General features: G+C 40.0%; 1 protein-coding gene across 13 annotated transcripts in view; it reads left to right on the top strand.

Annotated features, from left to right (window-relative positions):
* The window catches only part of Pde4d (phosphodiesterase 4D), a 1,511,604-nt gene that overhangs the window by 1,295,910 nt on the left and 189,284 nt on the right, over positions 1-26,410 (top strand). For all 13 annotated transcript variants that reach the window (XM_087616181.1, XM_087616183.1, XM_087616180.1 and 10 more), the window contains 1 exon segment: positions 19,415-19,606. In XM_087616181.1, the coding sequence (XP_087472307.1) occupies positions 19,415-19,606 (192 nt within the window).

Below are 26,410 nucleotides of genomic sequence, written 5' to 3' on the forward strand. Positions count from 1 at the left end.
TGTCCAGAACATGACAGGAACAGAAAAAAAAGCCTTATAAGGTGCTGGCAGCCAACAAGCTTTTTCTTTTTTAAATCAAGTGCAAATGGTTGCCAAGTTTTTTAAGCTGGAACTGGTACAGGCGGACGCCGCAAGAGGTGGCTTCATTATCTTTCCATAAAACAACTGGTTATGTATCTGAGTCTATCGTCTTACTGACCCCGGGTACCAGACGGGGCAGTTGAATGCCCCTTTAGAGGCAATCACTTCTGTTCAATGGGATCTTGTTTGTGTGATAGGACATTGTTTTTAATTGATGTGAACCATGGTACTCTTTTAATAGCAGAAATTCGTAGTCTGTTATCCATGAATAAGTGTTGGAGGTCTGTAATGCCTTAAAATAACAGCAAACATTTACACAGTACTTTGTCACATGGTATTTGACATACTTCATTCTCTTAACCATCATAATGAGCCCACCACACAGGTGCTGTTTTCATCCTCATTTTTAATTTGAGAAAATTAGGCTGAAATAATTTGCAGCTGATGTAGTTTAAACCCCAGAACTACAAGTCAGTGATACCTTGATTCTAATCCAGGCTGTCGGACTCTAAAGTGCCTATCTAGCCATAGCCACTAGCTCACACTAACTCCCTTGCAAATTATATTCAAAGATGTGTGTGGAGGGATTATAAGGCAGTGGGTAGGTGTGTTTATGATTTTTAAGGCTTATATTTTTAAGTTATCTGATTTTTAAGGATGGTCAGTCATCAATACCTAAATTTTCACATCTTCTGCTACAGGTGGGTAATGTGGGTAAACTTTTCTGAGAGTGACCTGAGCTGAGGCAATCTTGTCACATGCACAGAGCAGGAATGAGGCTTCTCAGACTCTCCACTTGTCCTATCAGCTAAGTCACTTCGTTTGTAGATTAGGAAGATGAGGGGGTCATGAGCAGAGAGTCTGGTGTTTAACTGATGTCATTTCTCAGTTCCTGTACCACTTACCCAGTATCGGCAGAGCTAAGAAAAGCTACAGGAAAACAAGTTAGGCAGCCCGAAGTCCCAGAAATCATACATATGGAATGTTCTATATAATTGTGTCATCTCTTGCTGACATGTTACCTGAAATGTTACCAAGTGTCAATTTGAACATGCTTATGCTACTCAAAAACTATTCTATTGTCTATGATAAGCAAACAATTCCTGTTTTGTTTTGTCTTGAACCAGAATTAGAATCTTATCCCCTTCTCTGACTTGATTATATCATAGCCACATGTAAAAGCATCTTGATGTGCAAGTGATGGTAGAATTCATTTTGACAGAGACATTCTTTGAGCTGAGAAAGCTGTCTTTGCCATTAGTGACATGAACTTGAAGGGCTGACAGGGGTCACTTCATTTGTGCTGGTGTCAAGATGCAGGCAGCCAGCCAAATTATGGCGATCATAATGAAATAACAAAAAGTGTCTTAGGACACCCCAGTGTATTTACAGTGGAAGGAGCATGTCCTGCTTTTGACACTATGCCCTGTGTACTTTAATGTTCATTAACCCATTTCGTCCCTCAAATGTGAGTGGTTCGCATCTAACAAGGAAATCCCAGGCTCGGGGAGCCCGAAAGACACAGAACACATTCCAGTCTAGGTCTGAGTCCAAAGTCCATGAAATTTGTATGACACTTTGGGGACCTGTATGGGTACTTAAAATGGACCACTGGGTGCTAGAGAGGCAATGAGGATCAATAGACGAAGCCATGAACTTTAAGCCAGTGATTTCTCTAAATATCATTCATTTATGAAGCACAGTTGTAAAAATCCAAACGAGACCATGGACATAAAGCACGAAGAAAATACTCTTCAGTGTTATTAGCTATTTATATAATGTCACTCTTGGTAGAATGCCCGTGGAGCAGGCACAGCCAAGCTCATGGATAGTCTGCAAGGACTGTCTGTGTAGCCTGCCATTGGGAGCTGTGAGTTTAGCAGCTTCCCTTCTGTCAAGACAGCAGACTCAGAAAACTGGATTAGTGAGGGAGTCTGACAGACCGTAAGTAATCTGTGAGGTGCAACTCAGCAAAATTGACATTCAGACCACTTTTCAGGACATGGGCCAAGTTGCCTTGATACATTTGGGGACACACATAGATCCGCCAACAGCAGCCACAGCATTCATACTTAGGGCCTTCGTTGGAACTACACGTTGAAACCCAGGACTGTATGCTTGCTTCAATTCCCCAAACCCTGCTTCTTGGATTTCATTCCAATGTTTGCCATTGTTTAAGCTGTGTTTATTTTGGTAATAGGAACACCTGGCTTTTAGATGCAACTTAATCTCTACCATTCCAAAGATTACTTTTCTGGGGTCATCTTAACATGATGTCTAGGCAATAAATATCTCAGGTTTCTACTCATCCCAAAGGATACCGAGCTCACATTACCACCACCTTTAAGTCCATACCTTTGCCCTTACCTTACAGCCCATATAAAGGCATTTTCGTGTTATAAATATTTTAAATGTGCATGAGATTTCTTGGTGAAATATAGGTGTTGATATAATATTCAAGAGAGATAACTTTAATTCTCTGTAAACTTTCTAATCCATGGCAACCTCTTTCTTCTTCCAGATACTCCTGGTTTATTATGGGAACAGAGAAAGGAAGGGATATATTTTGTCATTTCAAATGAAAATGGGAACCATAATATTCCAAGCTGCTCGATAAGACAAGTGTCTTCGGTAGGGTTTCCATTGCTATGAAGAGACACCGTGACCAAGGCAACTCTGATAAGGACAGTATTTAATTGGGGCTGGCTTACACGTTTGGAGGGTCCGTCCATTATCATCAAGGCGGGAGGCATGGCAGCATCCAGACAGACATGGTGTTGGAGATTGAGCTGAGAGTTCTACATCTCGTTCTGAAGGCAAACAGAAGACTGGCTTCTAGGCAGCTAGGAGGAGGTTCTCAAAGCCCATGCCCACAGTGACATGCTTCTTTCAACAAGGCCATACTTACCCCAACAAGACCACACCTCCTAATAGTGCTATTTACTGGGCCATGCATATTCAAGCCACTACAACAAGTAATGTATTTTTCTTATTCCATGTACAAATATATATAAACTTATAGTCGTTGTGTTTAAATACAAAACAAGTACTCCTTTCTTTCTTTATATGTACATACATGTAGGTGTTTACATTTCTTCTGATAAACGTATAAAGATTGTTTAGCATGAATTCAAATGAAAATATGAAGAAACCAGCTTTGAGGACAATTTTTTTTCTTTTTTTCGGAGCTGGGGACCGAACCCAGGGCCTTGCGCTCGATACACAAGCGCTCTACCGCTGAGCTAAATTCCCAACCCCGAGGACAATTTTTTTAAAAGATTTATTTATTTATTATATATAAGTACATTGTAGCTGTCCTCAGACACACCAGAAGAGGATATCAGATCCCATTACAGATTACAGATGATTGTGAGCCACCATGTGGGTGCTGGGAATTGAACTCAGGACTTCTGGAAGAGCAGTCAGTGCTCTTAACCAAGGAGCCATTTCTCTAGCCCAAGGATTTTTGTTGTTGTTGTTGTTCCTCATTTTCAGAGTCAGGATCTTATGTAGCCTAGGTTGGCTCACCTTGCTCTGGAGTCCAGAATGACCCGGAACTTCTGATCCTCCTGCCTCAACCTCCCAAGTACAGGAATATAAAGACATTTTGTGTCCCTGTTTCATAAATTTTCAGTTTGGGCTGAGAAGTACAAAACAATATTGTATCTGTGTGCTGCATGTGCCTTCTATTGGCTGTTTGCCTCAGTGATACAGGTAATAGCCACAAGCACATGGGGCTCAACAACATACCTTCTTTATGAAGGCAATGTTATGTCTCCGTGATAAATGAGGGATTGGAATCTCAGACAGATTAAGTAAACCGTCTAACACTATCCAGATTCCCACTCCAAACTGCATCCTCTTCTCTCCCTCTTTTCCTTCTTTTCTGCTTTTTCCCCCCTTCCATTCAGTTATACACAAAATCCCAGCCACTGATAGAGAATGCTGTAGAGACACAGGACACATAATCAGGGAGATTACAGGAAACCCACCCGACTCCTCTCTCTCCTTCCATCAAGTTATGGGCAGAGGAATAGGAGCAGGGCTCATTGCTGTCTAGTTGGAGTAAGGAATGCTGAAGTTTGAAAGAACCTCATGTATCAGCAGGTCTCATGATTCCAGCCTGATAACCTACGCCAGCTTTAGAAAATACAAATTTCTGGCTCTAAATCCAGATCTATTGATTCAGAATGTCCAAGAGTATTTGCCTTCTAAAACCCCTGACCAAGTGATGTGTGAGCTAGCAATGCAGATTGAATGATGGCTTCCCTGCCCCCCTCCATTGATAAAGTGACTTCTAACAACATCAGGAGGCCTGAGAAAATAATAATCAGATGGCAGTAGATTCTGAATGCTCAGGTTAGTCCATTTCTCAAGAGAGGATTGGAAAGGGAGGTGGCTCTTATCGTGTGTTATAAAGAAACGTATCCCACAAAGAGTCTTTGCAAGTCTGTCCTGGAGCGTTGCTCTGGAATACCTTAACAAAATACTTCAATGTTTGTTTGTGGTGTCTTTTAAGTCAAATTACACATGGACCATGTAAGTCTTAAAAATGCCATTAGGGTGATTAACAAGGTATTGGACTCTACTCTAATCACTTCCAACATTTTCATTTCGTTATATAGAAATATGTAAATATGTTATTTCGTTTTATAGAATTATATTCTGTGCAACAGTCTTGAATACTGTGCTTAGATAAATGGTGTTTCTGCATTCTCAGGGGACACAGTACAATACAAATTTCCTTTGGTTTGAGCTTTATGAAATTTGAGCTAATCTGATCATTTAGTCCCCCATTTACGTTTTTATTCCAAAAATCAGAAGGTGTGAGTCTGACTCAGTGCAGCTTCTTGAATCTATGGGAGCCTGGGAATAGCATTGCTTTCCTTAAAGCCCCTCACATGAGAATAATCCATGCCTCTCCTATGGCCTGGTATCCAAGTCATTGTCAGAATTGCATCAAATACTGAAAATGAGCTTGGGAAATGTTTGAGAATAATGGGTGAATGCGGTGGAGTATCTGGCGTGTACAACTGAGATGCGCCCATCAATGTTTTACTGTGTGAAGTGTTGCTGACACTGTGATGACTCGATTATTGCCCATCTTATATATACTTACGCTAACACACTGCTGTTCACAAATGGGTCCAGTAACATAATAGTAACTAGAATGGTAGGAAAGAAATGTGGGACAGAGGGAGAAGGCACGGGGCAGAAGGCCTGAGGGAGGAAGGCTTTCATCTCTGCCTGGATGGAATAAGAACCCATCAGAGGCTCTTGCATGTGGTAAATGGTAAATCGCCACAATCCGAAGAGATCATTTCATGGGGCCTGGGGTGCTTTTGTGGGCTCAGGGGAATGCGTGGAATGGAAAGCCATAATTTCACTGCCAGTTTAAGGAGTAGCTCCCTCCTAGGGAACAACTTAGAACTGAAATATGAAAATATGAAATGAAATATAGAAATGATTTGAGTTTTTTCCTCTCTATAAATTAAAATTTTAGTTCTAAAGTTCACAGAACGAGGAGGACAAAAGGGTTACACTTTAAGATTTTAAAACATTTCAGTTCCAGGAGAAAAAAAACCGAAGGAAAGACGGTACCTGAGTACCCCATGTTCGCAGACCTCCTGGTTTGCATTTCATGAGGCGCGGCCATCAGCTCACTCTAATTCTCAAGGCCTAGCTTCAAAAATTAGCAAAAGAAGATAATTTCAGAGGTCAGCAAAACAGGAGCTTATGGTGTTTTCTTTGTTTTTGTGGTTTTTTTTTGTTTTGCTCATTCTAACTTTAAAAATTTAAAGTCTGACCTCTTACATGTATGGAAAAAAATAGAACTTTTATCAGAATTTTTTCTATAAAAATGAACGTGTTTGCAATTAGATTATCACCATTCATAACTGGTGCTACAGATGGAGATTAAATACTACATACATGGTGCATATGTGTGCTGCAGACTAAGAACTACACACATGAGACATACCTGTGCTTTAGACTGAGCATAAATACTACATCCATGCTACATACCTGTTCTTCAGATGAAGAGTAAATACGATATACATGGTAAATACTTGTACTTCAGACTTAGACTACATACTACATACATGGAATATACTTATGTATATACATACATGGTACATACCTATGCTATAGAATGAGACTAGATACAACATACATAGTACATAACTGTGCTGCCGTCTGAGATAAATACTACATATTAAAATGACCGTGGCTATTAGGAAAGGCTCAAGGGGAGGATTCTGGCATCAGCTTCTATAGCAGAGCAATCTTGGTGGATCCAAACCTGTACTACAGTCAGTTTTGTTTACACCATACTTAGAATTCCCTGTACAGTTTGGATTACTCAATGAAAGAGAATGACTCACTTTTTATAAGTGAGAAATAAATGAGAACCAAGGTTATATGGAATAAATCCTACAATAAAATAGCAGGAAAACAAAATACACATAACTAGACTATCTGAATTAATCCAAAAAATACAGGTGTAAATCCCCCCAAAATGGGAAAAAAATGTATCTCAATATTTGAGAGAGTTGATGACATTTAATTGAGAGGACTTTTAATTGATAGAAAGATAAGCCTAGCATGATTTTCATTGAACACATAGTAGAAGTCAAAGCCCTAAGGGTCAGGAGTGAACATTACATCTCTGTTGGGCATGATTAAAGGAGCCATCATTGCTAGTCAGAAAGCAGTAATGCTCTTATCTTGTCTAAGGCCCTGGCAGGTAGGGGGGATTTGTGAACAGAGCTCCATGGACTCAGTCATCTCAGAAGAGTAAAGCGGTGTCATGGTGGCTAGGAGCTGAAACACACTGGCACCACAGCTGGTCAAGTCTTGTTTCCTACTCCCAGGCTAGCTGTCAGTTCAGACAAGGAAGGACCTACAGCATCAGATGCAGCCTCTAGCACCCCCACTTTGAAGACCTCAAGTCAATTCTGCTTCCTTGTAAAGGAGCTAGATAGCAAAGTGGGTAGTGTCTTAAATTGGGATGAAGTAAGAAGTCCTCCTAGCTCTAAATCCTTCCTTGGATTTACACAGAGAATCATGTGCATGCAGAATACTATCATTTTCTAGAATCACATTCCAGGGTAGCCTCTGATCTGCTGCTTTGGGACCCCATAGCTCAAGTGCAGCAGGAAGACAGATCCTAAGTGTTAGTGACTCCTGGGGCTGTGTCCCATCTGTGATCCAGAGTTGAGCCCAAGCTTTAGCTCTGTGCCTGGAGCAGCTGCTCTGTCCCTTTCCCTATCACCTTCAAGGCAGTGCAGAACTGGACTCGCGTTCATTCTATAGAACATCATTCCATGAAATGTTAGCCAGCTTATTTTCTCACACCCCTTATACATTTCTTAGATGGTGAGAAATTCCTTAATGGAAGTAGGTGTTAGTAATGAACTTTTAAAAAGAGAGAGAGAGAGAAGAAAACATAAGAGGCAAAACAAGGAAAGAGATGGTTGGTTCCACAGGGTCCTAGAAGACTTGAGATGTTTGAAAGTAAAACGTGTCTTTAGTCAGCAAGTTTACCTTGCTATAACATACTGTGCTGGATATCGCTGTGTTAACAAACCCCAAACCCAAGCAATTTAAACAGTAAGCTCATGTCAGTAACATTCCACATTAGCGCTGAGAAAGTCACCTCTCTAGCTTGTTCTCGAACCAGCGAACTGAGAATCCTCAGGTCCCTCTGTCCGCCAGATATGGACATGCTGTAGCATATTCTGCATCTACCTGCAAGGAGAAGGAATGCCCAGGCAAGCATGTGGTGAGAGGTCGGGGTCAGCCCGAAGATAGCATGTAGTATTTCTGCTCACAGCCAGTCACATGGCCAAGCAATGGGGTCATCTGTGTTAGGGAAGAAGCCAAAAATGGAATCTGGCAGCCAGCAAATGGGCTTTGCCCCGTGGATGGTTTGGTTATAGAATTTCTTACTTTTCCAAGATCCTCTTATCTTTCACCACAATCACATCCAAAACCATTTCATGGAAACATGAAGGTTCTCATAACCCTTTAAAGTCATTATTAAAGGAAACCCTACATCCTTTTTAACAGTCAGTCAAACTCAACGTCTTAAAGTCTTAAACATGGTAACTATAATCCCCCAGTATGGCAATCAAAGCCCACTGAGGAACTCTGTGCACAAGCATTCACACTTTCCTGTTCTCTTCTCCATGATGTGTTTTAAAAGAAGTCCAGAGGAGAGCCGTTGCTTGCGAACATCAGATAACGTGCCTGTAAAGCCTTTACCCTGGTAGAAGTAAAGCAGTAATGTCTAGCCCAGGCCGCAGCACTCTCTGAAACCCTTTTCTGTTCTCTTCTACCCAGAGTGTGGAAACCCCATGTGTTTGGGTGGCTGAGGTTGGAAACTGAGTAATATCACTTCTCCAAAATAGATTTAATAGCAGGGCTGGGGAACGGTTTCCTGACCTGTTTGAGAGCGAATACAGATTCAGAGAAAAACACAGTTGTATGAGTTTTCACATTCATTAGTAGAAAAAAAATCAGACTCACATAACACTCTTAAAAGAAACTGTGGAATGACAATTACAATTTTGTTTTCAACCATAATTTTACCTGGCTTTTTTAAGTTTATCTAACCTAGAATATTTTATTGCTAAGGATTTTCCTGAGGGAGTCATCACTTAATAATTCTTACTCATCCAACTAAGGCTTTAGGAAAATTAATTTGTGTTAAGTCTAAATACAGCATAGCCAGAGATAGGATGGGAGTCATTTTTCGAAAGCCCACCTCCAAAAGGGAAACGTAATGTCTAGGGAGATAGTATACCTGCAAGATGACTCTCATCAGACATTCAAAGTGATTACATGTCCTGTTTGATGGGCTCACTCTTATATTACTCAGAAGCAGGGGATGGTCATCACGGGAGAAATTGCTGGCAGAAGTGTGTGCTAGAAACTAAGATGGACGCTGTTTCTCACTCACCTTCAGGGAGAGCGCTGCTGTTGCATTTGGGCCATATCATTCCTTCCCACCTCCTTTCTGGCTGTGGATCCCCATTTGCAGTGAAGCTCTGAAGATCAGGTCCCAGGCCCTTGCTGACTGCTTGTCTTAGTTCCTTCCTTGTTCTGGAGGGGGAGGGGGATACTACATAATTACAGATTTTTGTGTAGCTTGAAAAACATAAGAGCTTTTTTTTTCTTGATAACTTTTTTCAAAGTGAGCTCTCGTGTGCCATAAAACCTGAGCAACTCCTGATCACAGGGCTGATTATAGGTCAGGCTTGAAAATATGCAAAAATCTTCCTGATTCATATGTTCTTTATGGCTATAGCCTTTGAAGTTTCTTCCCAGATCATTTCTTTAAGTGAAATGTTCAACCTCATTTCTTCAAATAAATGGCCAATTACTAATCGAATTTAAAAAAAAATGACACTTGTCTGAGGCAGAGCCATATACTTAACCACAGTGGGTAACCAGTAGACTACAGTGCTATATCTAAAGGTATTTATAAATTCACAATGTTTTATTGAGCAAATACTACCCATAAGGCACAATTGTAGGTGCTGCTGATAGATACATCAATGAAGAAAATAGGTTAAAATATCTGCCTAATAGGATGGAGACAATAGTAAATAAAAATTAGTATGTCAAAGGCTAGTGAATATTGTGAAGACATAAAGAGAGGAAGAAATGATTAAACTCAGAGGCTAGGATGTCAGTCTTACGTAGGACAGTATGAGGCTAGCCCACTATGTGTAAAATTTTCACTATGGTAAGTTGGGAAAACATTACCCAGAGAGAGAACACCACAGGTACAAGAGCCCAGAAGAAGAACATGCACACATTTCAGTGGGAAGAACGGCATTAAGTGACCCAAGATGAAAGTGTAACATGCCATTAGGGAAGGTGACCCAGATCCTCAAGGGCCTGTGGCCACCATGAGGACATGGGGACTGGGGAGCAGGGACTTTGCCAGGACCTGATTATCATCTCAGCATGATTATTCTGTCTTCAACTTGAAGAATAAGTGAGAGGGAGTGGGAGGACGCGGGGGCAGAGCACAAAAATATGTCTCCCGGTGAAAACATCTTTAAAACAATTATAGTTTGTTCTGTATTAAAAAGAAAAAAAAGAAGACAGAAATGTTCTCTGCCTCCTCTTTGCCTGTTGGAGTTGGAGAACTGTGTCTGAGAAATATGGTAAAAGAAAAAGCCTGACAGAACCAGAACCAGGGAAGGGAAACTGAGTAGTCCTCAGGGGGCTGTTTCTGACCCCTTAGGTAAGCCAGTCTAGAGAACTGTGTCCTTTATGTATTATGGGGAGTAACCCTTTACTAAAAATGTCGTTTGAGCCATGTGTGATGGCACATCCCTTTAGTCTCAGCACTTGGGAGGCAGAAGTGGGTCCATCTACATGAATTTTGGGCTAGCCTGGTCTACAAAAGGAGTTTCTAGGACAGCCAGGGTTACACAGCGAAACCCTGTTTGGAAAGAACAAAGAAAGGAAGAGAGACATTTGAAAATGCTTCTGTCCACCTGTAGGCTGTGTTTTCCATGCTTTCGGCTTGCTCTTTGCTGGGCAGAATTTTCTTAGTTTGACTTAATTTGCTTGTCTGTTCCTGTTCTCCTTTCTTATGCATGTTCATGCGTTAAAAACCTACAGCAGTGGACCCGTCGCTACTCCTCGTAGTAAGCAACAATTTCCCTGCAATGCCCACCAAAATTCCAATGACATTTTTCAATGATGTAGAAGAGCAACTCTGCTAGCAAGTCTGAAATTCACATGGAGTCTGAGTAGCCAAGACAGACTTAAGATATTATTGTACATGTATGTGCTGTGCTGAGGATGGGTGCGCTTATGCCATAGCACATGTGTGGAGTTCAGTGGACAGTTTTGTGGGGCCTTCTTGGATTAGGACTCTATCTCCCTCAATGGTTGTCACCTCTGTGGTGGCCTTGTTTTCCAGCACAGTCATATTTATAGATGACAGCTTTCAGGTTTGACTCTTCGGCCCACCACACTGGTCTAATGTGTATCTCATACAAAGGGAGTCCTTCTGTATTGTTTGACCAAAATGCTCAAAGCCAGTCCTGCTTATTTTCTCTTATGTCAAGCTCCATTTATCAACATCATCTTATACTCCTTTATTGTCATTTGTCACCTGACTGTGACTTGTCACTGGCAAGCCATAAATGACTATTGTTTCCTGAGGTCACCTGATACTTTTACTAATAAACTATCAAACAACCTTTCACTCATACATAAGTACATACTGTGAGTATCAAGCTTTTGTTCACGAAAACCATATGTGAAACTGTAATAAAATTTAGTTCATGTTCTCTCTCTCTCTCTCTCTCTCTCTCTCTCTCTCTCTCTCTCTCTCTCTCAGTGTGTGTGTGTGTGTGTTCATTTGTGTGCCTGTGCATGTGTGTGTGCATGCGTGTGTACACATATATAGGACAGCTCTTCTTTCAACTTTATGTAGGTTCTGGGGGTAGAACTCAGAGGCCAACAAGTGCTTTGCCCACCATGACATTTTTTTTAAACAACTACTATGATTGTTTTTCTCTCAAATGCCTACCCTCTGTGGAAATGCACAGAAAAATGCAAAGGAACAGCCACAGTACCATTTAATCTAGTAAGGTAAAATATCCTGAGTATCCTTGCTGACATTTGATGTTCAGTTTCTGCTTGAGAAGGCATCATATGTGCATAGCACTATAAACTGTAGTCTTCTATAGAGTCTGTAAAAAAAATATCAAAATAGTTAATTTCATGAAGTGTTTGTTATTGCAGAGGAGGTATCTGGCTCTCAGAAAAAAGTCAAGTGGTCCCATATCACTAGGGTTCTTAAGAAACACATTTTATAACCATATGGTCCTGATAAGAATGAATGAAATATTTGATATGAAGAACTCTTGATCATCATCCAGACATCTTATGCATGAGAATCAGCCTCCTTCTCCTCCCCAGTGTCTAGACACCATGTGTGCCCATTGGATAGCCAACAGTGAGGGATGCTGTACCCTTGGGGCAGCAAGCAAACACCCCCCAAAAGAACAAACAAAAAGAAACCACCATAACAACGTAACTGCCTCTAAGCACACCTTACATCCGGAGATGAAAGACTGACAAGTTGCTTCTACCCACTATATTCAGCTACAGCCTGCAGTAGTTGTTGGGACTTCTATGCCTTCCATATTTCCTACCAGGGAACTGTTCTTTCTCCTTGGCGAGTCTACCCTCTGCCAGCATGTTACCCCAGTTTTATGGAGGAGGGTAGATGCCCTCAAAGCAGCTGGAGCTGTAAGAGCAAACGGGGCCAGCATCTGGCACCTCACTGAGGCCAGGGCACACTCCCCTGCTCTGTCCCATATGTCTCTTCTTCCCTTGTGTCTCCATTTAGCTTCTGCTCGAAGTGTTGTGTTTAGACACACAGAGTGACTCACAGAGAGACAATGATCTTGGTGGATGATCTTAGTGGAAGATAAAGATTAACAAAACTAAAACATTGGCCGCTGACTATACTGGGCATATACTAGCTGCCAGGCAATGAGATAAATGCTTTCTAACCATATTCGCTTCTAATCCTCATAATGGCCTCACAACTGCCTGTCGTTCTCTATCAGGAAGTGGGACCTTAAGCAGGTAAATGATTTAGCCAAGACGATCTGACTAATAAGGGACAGAACCAAGGCTCAAAATTTAACTCTGGTTTTCTACCTTAAACCCTCTTAGAATCCCTTCACCTTATAACGTGAACCAAAATGCCTGTGTTCTGAACACACCATCGTTCTCAGCACACGGCTTCAGAAGCAGCAGACAGCTGCTTCTTCCTGGCTTTAATTAAGGTTCCTAGGGTTCCCTGAGCATTCAGCTGGGTCTTTCCCAGGAAGCCTCCTCGCAGAATGCTTAGTCCAGGGAACTCACGTTGACAAGGACTCTTAGGAGACTAGCCACTGTAGCCCTTACTGTGCCCCACCTCACGACCCTGAAGTCAGTGTTGAGTATATGATCTTAAGAGCTAGAGGAAATGAAACGAAGAATTTACTCAGGAAGGAAGCAGACTCGGGAGAGATCCACATGGTAATCGAGAATCAAAATATTCCCCCCAGAACACCAGGAAAAAATGGTGAGAAACAAACCTTAGCAAACCAGTTATAAGGTTAGTGGAAAGGAAGTATGGGGACAGCGAGGCAGCTGGATTGGAGGTAGATAGAGACTCCATTACTATCCATTGATTGCACTAAAATGAAAAAAAAAGGGAAAATCTGGGAGCAGTTCTGTTGGTTGGCCGGTTTGTCTAATTTCTGTCTGTCTCTTGAGGAAACAAGGCTCCATAGGAAAAAATTGCCATCCACACACAACCTTCGAGGGCTCTGAATGCATCATGCCAACAGATCTTGACTTTTATCCCACCCACCCCCAGCCCCCCAGGGGACTAATATAGCAGTAACATCACCTTCCTGCAACCATCTATTGCTATAGGCCAGATCCTATACAATGTGTAAATGCCTGCACTGCATTCAGGGGGAAAATACATGGGCTATTATAGCATGCCATTGTTTCCCATGAGCTAAGACCTTTTACAGACTTCCAAACACTCCCTTAATCCCAAGAGGATCCTCTGATCCTTAGGAATCTCACTTTTCCTTGTCTCTTTGATGGCAACAACTGAGTTAAAACTGCTCCCCACCCCCACCTCCCCGCCAGGCAGCTCATTCCAAGCCATCTCTGTTTGCAGCATAAACTAGCTCTCAGTTTAAATAAAGCTGATTTTCAGAAAGTTAAGCCAATAATAAGTAGTCTCACACTCACTTGATTTGTAGCCTACAGCGTGAGACAAGTACTGGCTTTTGTTATCTCTACCCAACAAGATCTCTCTGAGGGTGCGACCCTCCTTCTCATACTTGAAGGGTTTAGTTGAGGTTTTATTTGGGAGGGGTTCCTCCCTCATCTTTTGGTTCTTGATTTATTTTCTACTTCGTGGCTATTCTACTCTCCCCATAATCGCAGAAACAACACGTTTGTTTTCACAGATCAAGCCACATGAACGTAAACAGTCTCCCACATGTCAGACCTAGGCATTGGCTGTTAAATAGCCATGTGTCTTTCCACACATCTCTCTATTGTGAGCTGATGCTGACACGCCTTGGCGCAGTTCCTATTCACATCCCAGCCTACCTGTACAGTACAGTGTCGCCACTTTTGAATGTCCCTACTGCTCTTTAGCACCATCCTACAAATGCAGTCCAGTTTGACTACTCACCACCACCCTATCCCAAGCTTGCTTATGTTCCTTCACTTTGACTGCGCATCCTCCGTTCTGACTGGATCCTTTACCCCTTCCATGCATTAAGTTTCCTTTATATATGTTTTCTCTTGACATATCCGATTCCTCAATTCATATAGCACTGTGCTTTTCTACTTGGAGGCTATTTAGAACTGGTGCTATATATTTGGCCTTTGTTTCTTTATAGATGTTACTGCCTTGCTTCCTATATTTGTATCCCGCCGCCCCAGTATTAATCTAAGAACAATTAGTGAACTACACAAGCTCATTCACTAAATTCTTCATTATGTAAAAGCTTTCTATAGCGTTATTCACCACTGCTGATATTTGGTAATACTTTGAACTAGGTATTTTCAGTAATATTGCTTTTCCCTGATAATGAATTTTGATTAAAGAAGCACTTACTATAATAGAAGGCTAGCATGCTCATGTCACATCTGACCAAATGCCCACCTCCCAAATCAAACTATTCTGAGAAAACTTGCATTCCCAAATTTCAAAGGTTTTCCCAGGATATTGCTGATATCAATGGTGCTTTGTTCAGTATAACAGACATTGAGTGATGTACGTTGAAGGGTCAGTGATGACTTCCTGAGTAATTTTAAAGTAAAGGTCCAATAGAACATCAGGTCCTCCTCCTCAGCCTGGTCCCAAGGCAAATTCTTTTATTTATTTATTTATTGATTGATTGATTGATTGTATCCCAATCACAGACCCTCTCATACAGACTGTCCCCCCATCTCCTCTCCCTTTCTTCTCTAAGAATGGGGAGTCCCCCCACCCGGGTACCAGCCCACCCTGGCCCATCAAGGAGAGCTTCTTCTTGCCCTTGTTCTCATTCCTGTGCCTTTGAGCAACCACAGTTTATAATTATTTTGACGTTGGGGTGGGTGGATGTATGGGGCGGATGGATTGCTGTGATGACCTCGCACAGCCCAACGTTAAAATAATGAACCATGATCTGGTGAGCTGCTGTCTCTATGTTTTATAGAACCGAGCTGTGGCACGGGAAGTTGATCTGTAGCTGTCAAGTTCTTCCATTACTGCAGATTTCATCTTCTTAAAAAAATAAAAATCTACTGATGGGTAAAGGACAATTCCACCAAACAAGCTTGAACTGTAACTCTTCTGGGGGAAAGGAAAACGGAACACACAGTTTACCCCCCACCCCCCACCCCCCGGGGCTGTCTTTTGTGTCTCTAATCTCAAAACAAATTTAGGATTTAAAAAAAAAAAGTGCATTGAAACACAACCCAAGGTTTTTTGCTCTGAAGTTTAATGAAGACAATGGCTTAAAAATCTTCCTGACTTTTGAGAAGACAGAATCCTTTGAAATGTTAAATACTAAATTGAAGAGGTCGTCTGTTGAGGGACCTTTTTGTGTGTTGTTTTCCTGCGCTCCCCTAAAAGGTATGCCAGGAGCCTGCTTTTTAAAGAGAGTCCGGTTTCCTTTCAGTACCCCAGGCAGACTCTTAGCCAAGCAAGCAAGCATGGTGTATAGCGTCATTTGAACCTCTAAGTGATAGGCCAGTCTGATCATTCTTGGAAAAAGAAAGAAATGAAGTAATTTCAAAGTAAAGCTAATTTAACTGTTTCTTAGATAGATGAAATATTAGCAAATGTTTATAAGCAGTTTAAGAGATTTAGAGGCGTTATTTTAGATAATATTTAAGAGGTTTTCGTGAGTCTTTAATAGGTAACATAGCCTTTCCCATTACTTTAGAATGCAGTCTCCATATTTAAGAACATTCTCTCCATCTAGTGGACAAAGTGTTATATTACATCCACAGACAGCCAAGACCCTAGTTAGATCTCTGAACAGACATAATTTATCCAGTTAGTAAATGTTTTGATTTTTTATGATAATATTATTATCAAAAATTTTAAGGTATCTAGTATTAGTTTTTCAAAATAATCTACAGTAGGATGTCTCTGTAAGCTAATATTTTTCTTAATGGAATTTAAAAATATTGTATTTTAAAAACATTTAATTAATGGGGTGTTTTGGGTGATTGAGCTTCCATTAATCTATTAAACTGAAAGAAAGTAAACCCCAAACCATACTCTTCTATCTCCTTTATTGTACATGAAGAATATGGAGAGAGAAGCTTCCTTCTGTTCATTTAACACTAACACCATCCTGCTAAATAATAAGAGGAAGCAAGCACAGATGCTTTGTAGAGAATTTCCATCCTTAGATCCTCTGTGACTGTCTCCTTAAAGGGAAATATATTCCCATCCCTCCCTACTCTTCTGAATAGGGTCTTTCAAACGCATATTGAGTAGTGTTAAAAGCTCACTTTAGTCACTACTCCTCTATGAAGCATCACAGGTATGCCAGCCTGAATTAATACTATTGCTTTTACAGTTTTTAATCACAGTATACTCGTATTAAGTGTTTAAGAAATGAATAACACCCAAAAAGAGCCACCCTAAATTCTCCGATACCACTCTTTACTATAGTTGAAACACTGTCTTACCCCTGCCTGAAGGTTTGATTCGGGTGTTGCTTGGTCGTCGATGAATAGTGATCAATGATTTAATGATTCCCCCATTACTTGGCTTACTTGGAACACTTGGGACATGACACTAAGTATAAATAAATCTAGAAAAGAAAAATTTAAAAATGTTTTAAACTAGTGGGCCACAAATTGTGTGTGTGTGTGTGTGTGTGTGTGTGTGTGTGTTTGTTTGTTTGTTTAAAGGGGTGGTTGCACACACACACATAGGCAGGCTGAAAATTAACCCCAGGGCATTGTGTATGTAGGGCAGCACTGTACAACTGAGCTACATGTTCAGTTCTGGAGAAAGATTCTAATGGGGACATGTCGGTAATCATTTAATTTAAATTCATTTGTGCATTTAGTAATTCCCTTTAGCCACATACCCCCTGGCCTATCCCAGGATGTCACTCTCTTCTCTCAAGAACAGATGAGAATTGAATTTGATGCTGATTGATGTCTCACTAGAAAAGGGTTTTTTGTTTTTGTTTTGTTTTGTTTTGTTTGAGAAAGTCTATCTGGGTTATAATGACAATTCCACTGAAAGCTGTGTATATGGCTATTTTTTATCTACCAACTTTAAAAATCTGTTCCGAACTCAATGCATTTCATTTCTTCAATGTTTATTTACCTTACTTAATACAGGAGTTTGTTTTTCTGTGTTGTGTTGGAGGTTGAAAACAGGGACTAATGTGTGTCAGCCATTTGACTCTACCATTGATCTATGCTTCTAGCCCCAGTAAAGGATAGAGACTTATACACATACAGGTACATATATACATACAAGATATGTCCTTTTACAATTTGGTAGAACATGTTTTGGTCATATTCACCCTCTCTCCTCCAACTTTTCTCATATGCATCCCTTGTTTCTTTCTCACCCAATTTTACATCTCCCTGCATCCTGGTCAGTATGTTCTACCCAAATACTTTTGAATAATGTGGCCTCCCACTAAAGCATTGCATGTTTATCAGGGGCTATACTTCTTGAGACAACTGACCCTCCCTTTCCCAACAGCTAACCGCTCATACTCTTCCTCAACTAAGAGGGAGACTGTCCATTCCCCACTCCATTCAGGGATTTGGTCTGTCTTATATTTGTACAAGTATTGTGCATGCTGTCACAACATCTGTGAATTCATATTGAAGCTACCCTGTTGTGTCCACAAGATATTTTGTTGTAGTTATCTACTGCTGCTGGTTTTTAAAGTCTTTCGTCCTATTCTCTTCTACAGTGGTTCTTGAGCTTTTAGAAGAGGGATACAGGACATATGTTCCACTTAGAGTTAGGAGTTCTGGAGTCTCATATTGTCTAGCCCCAGGGCCAGTAGCTCGTCTCAGGGTCATTCACCATCTATTGCAAATAGAAGACCCTAAGATGAAGGATGAGAGATGCATTAATCTATTGGTATAATTTTACATCATTAGGGATTAATGCTTTATTCACTTAGCATCAGAATAGTAATAGGTTCTCTATTTGAGTCTATGACATGGGTTCTTGACCCATCCAATAAAAGTTTTTGAAAGAATACATGAAGTACTCAAATACCTCAAAGTCCATTTTGTGAGAGTTCAAAATCTACACAGGAAGACATTTACACCATGTAGTAAATGTTTTCAACTAACTGTCCGTCTTGACCGTAAGAAACTAACAGGGGAGTGTCTTTGGTAGCATGAAGGATACTTCACAAGGCTCTGAGGTTTCTGGCAAAACTTTTTAGACAAAAGCTAAGTCCTGAGGAATGAATGTCAATAGTCTTAGCATAGGAGAGGTGAGTACACAAAAGAGCACCCAGGAAGCAATAGCCAGAGAGGGGTGGTAAGTCAATGGAAGTCGACTGTAAACTGCCTGATGATACAAGTGTACCTTGGGATGAGAAGGTGGTTGCTTGCAGCTGAGAGATGATCAAGACCTTCAGTCCAGCCAAGAGTTTTTGTTTCATTCTGGAGCAAAGTGAGTTAATGAAGGGTTGTGACTGATGAATGTTGTATTCAGTATTTCTTGCATTCTAAGATCTTTATCTAGATATTTATGCTAGGTAAAGTCTGGAAAATGGATTCAAGAAATTAAAGGCCATTATGTGCTCACAGCAAAGAATGGAGAAAGTAATGATTGAATAGGTATAGTGTGAGAAGGAAAAGAAGCCCATGTTCAAGTGGACCGTGACATCAGACAGTCGTAGTTGTTCAACCAAACTCTAATATTTACTGAATTACTATAAATTTTGTTCTTTTCTAAATAGGAATTTTGTGCTCAGAGCTACTTTGCATAATGACTTAGTTTTTTAAATGAAGTTAGCTTTAGAAAGACTTATGCTTTGTAAATCATCAAAAGTTTAGGAAAATACGAATGTTAACCCAACATTTTGTTTACAGTTATGGGTTTGTTTGTGTGTGTGTTTGTTTGTGGTGTTAGGGCTCAGACTCAGGGTGTTTGTTGTACTACACAAACATGCTACCACTACATTTCTAGTTCATCGTTAAACTTGGGCTAACTGCTCTGCTGAGATATCAACATGCCAGAGCTCCCACCAAATTAACTCTCTCCCTCTATTCACAGTTTCGATGTGGACAATGGCACATCAGCGGGACGGAGTCCCTTGGATCCCATGACCAGCCCAGGGTCTGGGCTAATTCTCCAAGCAAACTTTGTGCACAGTCAACGCCGGGAGTCCTTCCTGTATCGATCAGACAGCGATTATGACCTCTCTCCAAAGTCTATGTCCAGGAACTCCTCGATTGCCAGTGATATGTGAGTATAAGCATGAGCAGAAGTACCTACATAAACCTAAGCAGATTCATCTCTGTAGGGGATGATGTCATAATGATGATTTCATCCAGCCACATCCTCCTCCTTTGATGCAGAAAGTGAATAAAATCATCCAAGCTGAAGAGAAATAATAGATTTAACTGGAATGCACTGTCACCTTGATTAAAGGGAATAACATTTTCTCAGAAAGTATATTGTTTGGGAAAAGTAGAATTTAACATTTAATGGAAAATTACCCTTAAGACATCAGCTTATATTTATGGGAGACTCAAGCTTTAGATACTCAGACATTTTTCTAATATTTTTAAAAGCCTTAAACTTAGGTTGAAGATCCCTATGACAGGAAGATAGACAGTGTATTGACTATATCTCAGTTGATATGAACAGACATGAAACTGACAAGATCTTTTGGGGATTTTGTACAAATGGAACCAGGTTCCAAATATAAATCACTAGGTGCAATATACTCCAATTCACTTAAGATGTGGAGTAGATTAGAAATGAATTCAAAATAATGGCCTTGAAATGATACAGGGATTATCACTCATTTCCCCAGAACATTCAGTTTGTATGCTTATTATACATTTGTAATAGTTTTGTGTTGAGGAAACTTGTGCACAGGTCCCTATTCTTACTTAATATGTGCACTGTCGTATTTGGCAATGGACACAATTAGCCTTCTCTCTCCTCTAGATCTAAACATTCATCCTGCTACTCTCATCTTCTTGCAATGCCCTCACAGAACCTACTTACAGTTCATCTTATAGGACCCTTTGTGGGTTCAGTGTTATTCTTGGTACCCTAAAAGTTCACCCAGGCAGTAGACCAAGCAACAGCCTCAAATGGGCATCTAGAAATAAGAATAGACTTTGCCTAGTTTGTAACCTTTAGTTCTCAGTTCCCCCTTCTCTCATCAGTTGTGTTACTAATGACTACTCTTCTTCCTAAATAACTTCCCATTGCCAGAGTGTCTTTTTGTGTTATCTTCTATAGGTCCATAGGATGTTTATTTATTTATTCAGACACAATGAGAATATTTCTAGAACTCCTAGAACAGTTCTTGAGCTCTGGATTTAAGGGGAAGGAAGGACTGCTATTAAGCTATTTGTAATAAAATGTGAGTACCACCTTGAGGTTTTACAAGGCACTACACAAGCACAAACGGGCCCAAGGAAAGTTCCCTGCCCAAAGGAAATGAGAAGAAAGTAATGGGTTCAGGGAACAGGTTTGTAAAATATGGAGACACTGGTACATTAAAGGCATGATGTAAGAAGCAGGTAGGATAGAGGAGAAAGATTCAATAAAGTCCATGGGAGCGGAGAGCTACTGAAGTGCTTTGGATTTTTCGATGTTTCACTTTTATTATAGTTTGATTATTATTTTTCTATTTTGGAATGATCATACAATGAAGAAACAATAGAAAGGGGATCCACATAAAATATCATTGTAGAAACACACTTGGCCACACGGGATGAAGATGTAGATCAAGTATTGAAACGCAGCAAAGAGGCGCAAGGCCTATAGAACCATGGAGAGTGTGTGTGTGTGTGTGTGTGTGTGTGTGTGTGTGTGTGTGTGTGTGCGTGCACACATGTGTATGTAGCTGGTAGAGAAAGAGAAACAAAAGGAGTGCAATTTTTGACAATGATGAGTAAACAGATGTCAGTATTAACATGAGGAATAAGAGATAGATACTCAATAGTAAATTCAGCTTTAATAGAACAAGATGGAGAAAGCTTGTGATTCATTGACAAAAGAAGGACAAAGATTAGAAATAATGGTCTAGAGGACTAGAAGAGATTAGAAGAACCAATTACCTTCTGTAATTACAAGGTGTTTAGATGCCATTTGAGTGAAGCATCTTAGTCAGGCAATGGAATTAGAACCCCAATAGGTTGGGGAGTGAGTTGAAAGTGGTTCTCTAAGGCAGTAAATGCATATTTTTAGAAAATCAAGGAAAAGGAGGAGTGAGAGAGTTAAAGCTGACTAAGGAGGAAAAAATTTAAGAGGAAGGAATTAATAACACAAGCTGAGTGAAGGCCCAGAAGCTAGAGACTAAAATTCAGGAAAAATGATGATTACAGATAAATGTACAGCTACAATAGTGCTCAAGAAACAGTGTCTGGAAAAATGACAGAGGCTGGGATTTTTATTTCTTTTTAAAGATTTATTTATGTATTTTATGTTATGTGAGTACACTGTCACTCTCTTCAGACACACCAGAAGAGGGCATCAGATCCCATTACAGATGGTTGTGAGCCACCCTGTGGTTGCTGAGAACTGAACTCAGGACCTCTGGAAAAGCAGTCAGTGCTCTTAACCACTGATCCATCCCTCAAGCCCCTGGGATTGTATTCTTAAGAGAAGACAAAGGAGAAACCCATAAAAGAAGAAATATAAAGATGGAGATGAAGGAAAGAAAGGGTTTAGATAATTATTGGCTAATGATGTCTACTTTTCCATCAAACAAGAGCCATTGTCACCAGTGAGAGTTGGGTAGGCAGCTTGAGACAAGGTGAAAGGACAAAGCCACTGCATACCCAAGCCTGGTGATAAACTCCTGTAATTTCAGCTACTCAGAGGTTGAAGCAAAATGTTGTTGAATTCACACAATGAGACCCTACCTCAAAGGGAAAAGTAGGAATAGGACTGAAGATGTAGCCCCCAGTGGTAGAGTGCCTACCTAGCATAATATATGCGAGACTCATACAGTGGGGAAGGTCAACATGCTGATCAAGCAAGAGAACAACACACTAGAGGGATTGATAAAGGAGTACTCAGTCCAAGAATCCCTATGGTTAGCGGAAAAAAAAAAACAACTTTCTAGTACAACTTCATTAAAAGTGGAACAACAAAATAGACAAACACCTCTCCCAAGGACCACAGAACATTGAGGAAGAGGGGAGGAAAGAATCTAAGAGCCAAAGGACAGAGAGGTGTGTGGTAAAAAAGACTTCTAGACACGGCCATTGCAATCATGGACTCTCTGTAGCTGTGATTGTCTACAGAAGACCTATAGAAGATTTGGCCTGCCAGAATTTCACCATGTACGGGGAAGGGGCCCATGAGGCCCTAACCATTCCTAAGGAACTATGGTCAATTAACAGGCAAGAAATGCTAATGAAACTCAGTGAACCACACAAAAATAGACATTGAAGTATGAGGAAGACTTGTTGAGAAGAAAGTAAGAGAGCAAGGGATTGGAAATGAAAACAACTAAATTTTGTTTAATGAATGAAAGAAAGTATTGAGCAATTAAAACATATTAGAAAGAAAGGTCAGAGAACTTGTAGTGGGTAAGTGGATAAGCACTTTAATGGTTAATGCTCTGCTCATTAAAATTCTAGAAATACAATTTTGTTATGTTAATGCATAGACCATGTGTCCCATACCTTCTATTCAAGTTGGAAAAGGCTAAATATGCACCTCCATTTTATGAAAAGCTGGTGATATTTCACATTCTAAAAAGGCCTTTATTTCCAAAGCCCTATACAAGAATGACCTCATTTTACCCTGTACCAATTCCAGAGTTCCTTTATCTACTGGGAGGACTCATGTAGGAATGACAAATTGAATCTGACCATGATGCAACTCTGTATATTGTTGAAAAATAATGCCTTGACACACTCAGCTTTCTGAGTTCCTCAGTATATTTTCCTAGGAGAAATGAGGCATTCCTTTCACACTTGCTGAGAAACAAGATAAACAAAGTAATTATGACTTCATGTTTAATTTAATACAGCATTTATCTTCCACACATACATAACTCTGCTCTCCCTTTATTTGATGGCTTATGTGCCCATGTGTGTAAGCCTCATCAGGTTCCTTTAACTAGTTCCCAGCAATGTTCAGTGTCCATAGCTCTACTACACAACTGTGTGTTTTACAGAGAATGATCTTATTAAAATCTACTTGGCTCACTTGATGAGTCTGTATATGTTGTTCTTACCTAGCATTGCAACAGATAAAATCCCTTAGTGTCAAGAGTTTATAAGTCTTTGAATGAAATGTTTTAGAAAAACCAAATTATCTGTAAGTTTGGGTATAATTGTTTAATTAATTACGAAATGAGAAGAAAGAAATCATCCCTTCCTAGCAAGATGCCACTGTCTTATCATTCATAAATAACAATTAATAAGTAGCAGGGGTACAGAAAGGAAAAAGTCCACAGTGATGGTCATAAGAGACATCATGTGTGCATAATACACTTTACTTTTCTGAGTATCTTTGTATTTGCGTCTCATTTCATCCTTCATTTCTTTAAATGGAGATATTAATATGCTATTTGTGAATAAGAGACCCAGAGTATAAAAATGTTCATCTTTTAAAGATACAAATAAAAGTTTTGATCATCTGTAAAGAACATCACTTTAATTATACCATTGTGGACAATATTTGTGAGCAGATAGACAAAACTCATTTGACTAGTGAACTGGCTATGAAGTACTATTAAAATTTGGTGAAAAATAAACCATGACAAATCTTGTGGTGCATAAAAACAGTAAAACACCCATGCACCGGACTTAGAAAATGTGAGCATTTCTGTAGTATGAAGAAGTTCAGAATCTACAAACATTCACTTATAGAAGGTAGATGTTTCTAGAAAGTTCCGCTGAGTTTATTAAACCCAAATGCCACAAAGGTGACTTAATTGCTAATATGCTTATCATGTGACCATAAGCACCTTAGTTGGAATCCCAGCACCCCTGTAAAAGGTGGGTGGGGTAGCAGTACATTCCTGTAATCCCAGAGATTGGAGGTATCCGTGGAGTTCAATAGTAAGCCATTTCAGGGCATTTATTCATGTTTTTACTCTGGGATAAGTAATTCTTCCTTGGACTCTGTCTGAAATATCTCAGAAAGAAAAGCAAAACAAAAGCAGACTTGGTTCACTGGAAAAATTCTACTCCCCAGTGAACTACAGGAAGCAGTGTAACCTCTTGTAGCTACATTTTAGATTTTAATACACTGTATAGTCCAGCTTCTCGAAAGGAACAGAGCAGATACAAGGAAAGTATATCTGAAATGTATGAGAGGGGCGTACAGGCTGTGGTCCGGATAGTCCAGCAATGGCTATCTCAGAATAGAAAAGCCAAGCATCTGGTAGTTGTTCAGTTCAGGGAACTGGATGTCTCTGGAGTCCCAATCTGATTCCATTGTCCCTGGGAAATCCTAGAGAGCTGCTAGTCTTCAGAAGTCTGTGCTAGAATCCAGAAGTAATAGTTCCTAATCCAAGTGAATAAATGAATGTCTCAATAGCAGGTTTGATGAACACTCCAACTAGAATGTAAAAAACAAAAAAACAAAAACAAAAAAATACCCAGAAAACAAACAAACAAACCCAAAAAACCCTCACACATGCTTCAGATTTAGAGTGTTTGTTTCCACCTCAAATGGTTCAATCAAGAAAATTCCTCGAGTGGGCTGAGCTGCTTGGGTTTTTAGTTAATTGCACATATAGTGAACTTGACATCAGATTAGCATCACATATATTCATAAATGTTTTAAAGTCATCTGATATTCAGAGCCATCTTCCATCAACTTAAGTAGGAAGTTATCAAAGCCTAACAACCCTTCCCCAATTCCCTCACAGTGAGGGTGTTAGATTAATGGGACCCGGGCAGTGATACCCAGAGGGAAATCACACAGGTGGGAGGAATGCTTTAACTTCTCAAGGAAAACAAATATTTGTCAGTCACCTGTAACACGTATAGCTTTATATTTTTTCTGCTTTCATCTTTAGATCATAGCAGCCCTTCAAGTCCTCATGTCTTTACAAAAATGAGTTTTCAGTGGTTGATGGATAAAAAGCAATTGCTAAATAAAAGTCCCCATGCAATGGGAAACCCAAGAGGCAGTTGCCAATCTCTTTTCACAACAGGAAGTTGTACAGTGCTATTGGATACTGAGTTGTTAGGGGGAAACCTTATGAAATTGTTTGGACCTAACTCTTAGTAATTGGAACTACTGGTGATTTCTTTGGACAAAGGGAGTATTGTAAATAAAATTGAGACATCAGAAGCACCATGAACTAAGTTTAAAAAGCTCTGTGTAAATATATTTACTTTATTTATATCATGAAGACTGAAGTAAGACCAACCATGTGAGGAGCAACTTACTAGGGGGAGGGGAGCAGACACAACAGGTTCAGTGCCACCCTCTCGGGACTAGTGCACAAACTGGGGACTAGAAAATGTGCCCTGTTCCTGAATCTGTGAGGACCCTGGGTTTCCCAGATCCCTTATTATCATCCAAAGTCACACAATCATGGTTACAGTCTATCTAGGTGGCCCTTTCTGCTTCTGTAGCTGACCACTGGTATTGTTGTTACTATACAACGTTAGTGCAGATTGACATAGATGTTTACAATTTCAAGAAACCCAATGGCAAAATATGCAAAAGACATTGACTGCCAGGCTAGCTTTTTCCTTTCTTTCTGTCTTGTCAGTCTTTTTTTTTTCTACTTTATTCAATAACTGAGCTATTTTATTACAACCTCACAAAAGTGAGTAATGGCAAAATGCAAACTAAGCTTGACCTTTTAGTCTCCAAACGAAGCAATTTAATACATTATCTAACATATATTTTATATTTTTACTTTAATTACAAACCTAATGTTTTAATTGCCTTTAATATGGTCAGAATAAAAGTCAGGGAGAAGGGTTAGTACAGTGAGATGCTGTCATGATGGCTGGTTTTATTACATTGTGCTGCAAGTTTTCAAATTGACAAACTGTTTAAGGCATTCCGGGGTATTGAATGCTTCTGTCTATCCCAGTTTTCAAT

The sequence above is a fragment of the Rattus norvegicus genome, chromosome 2 (genome assembly GCF_021556685.1).
Source record: "Rattus norvegicus strain SHRSP/BbbUtx chromosome 2, alternate assembly SHRSP_T2T, whole genome shotgun sequence".
NCBI classification, from domain to species: domain Eukaryota; kingdom Metazoa; phylum Chordata; class Mammalia; order Rodentia; family Muridae; genus Rattus; species Rattus norvegicus.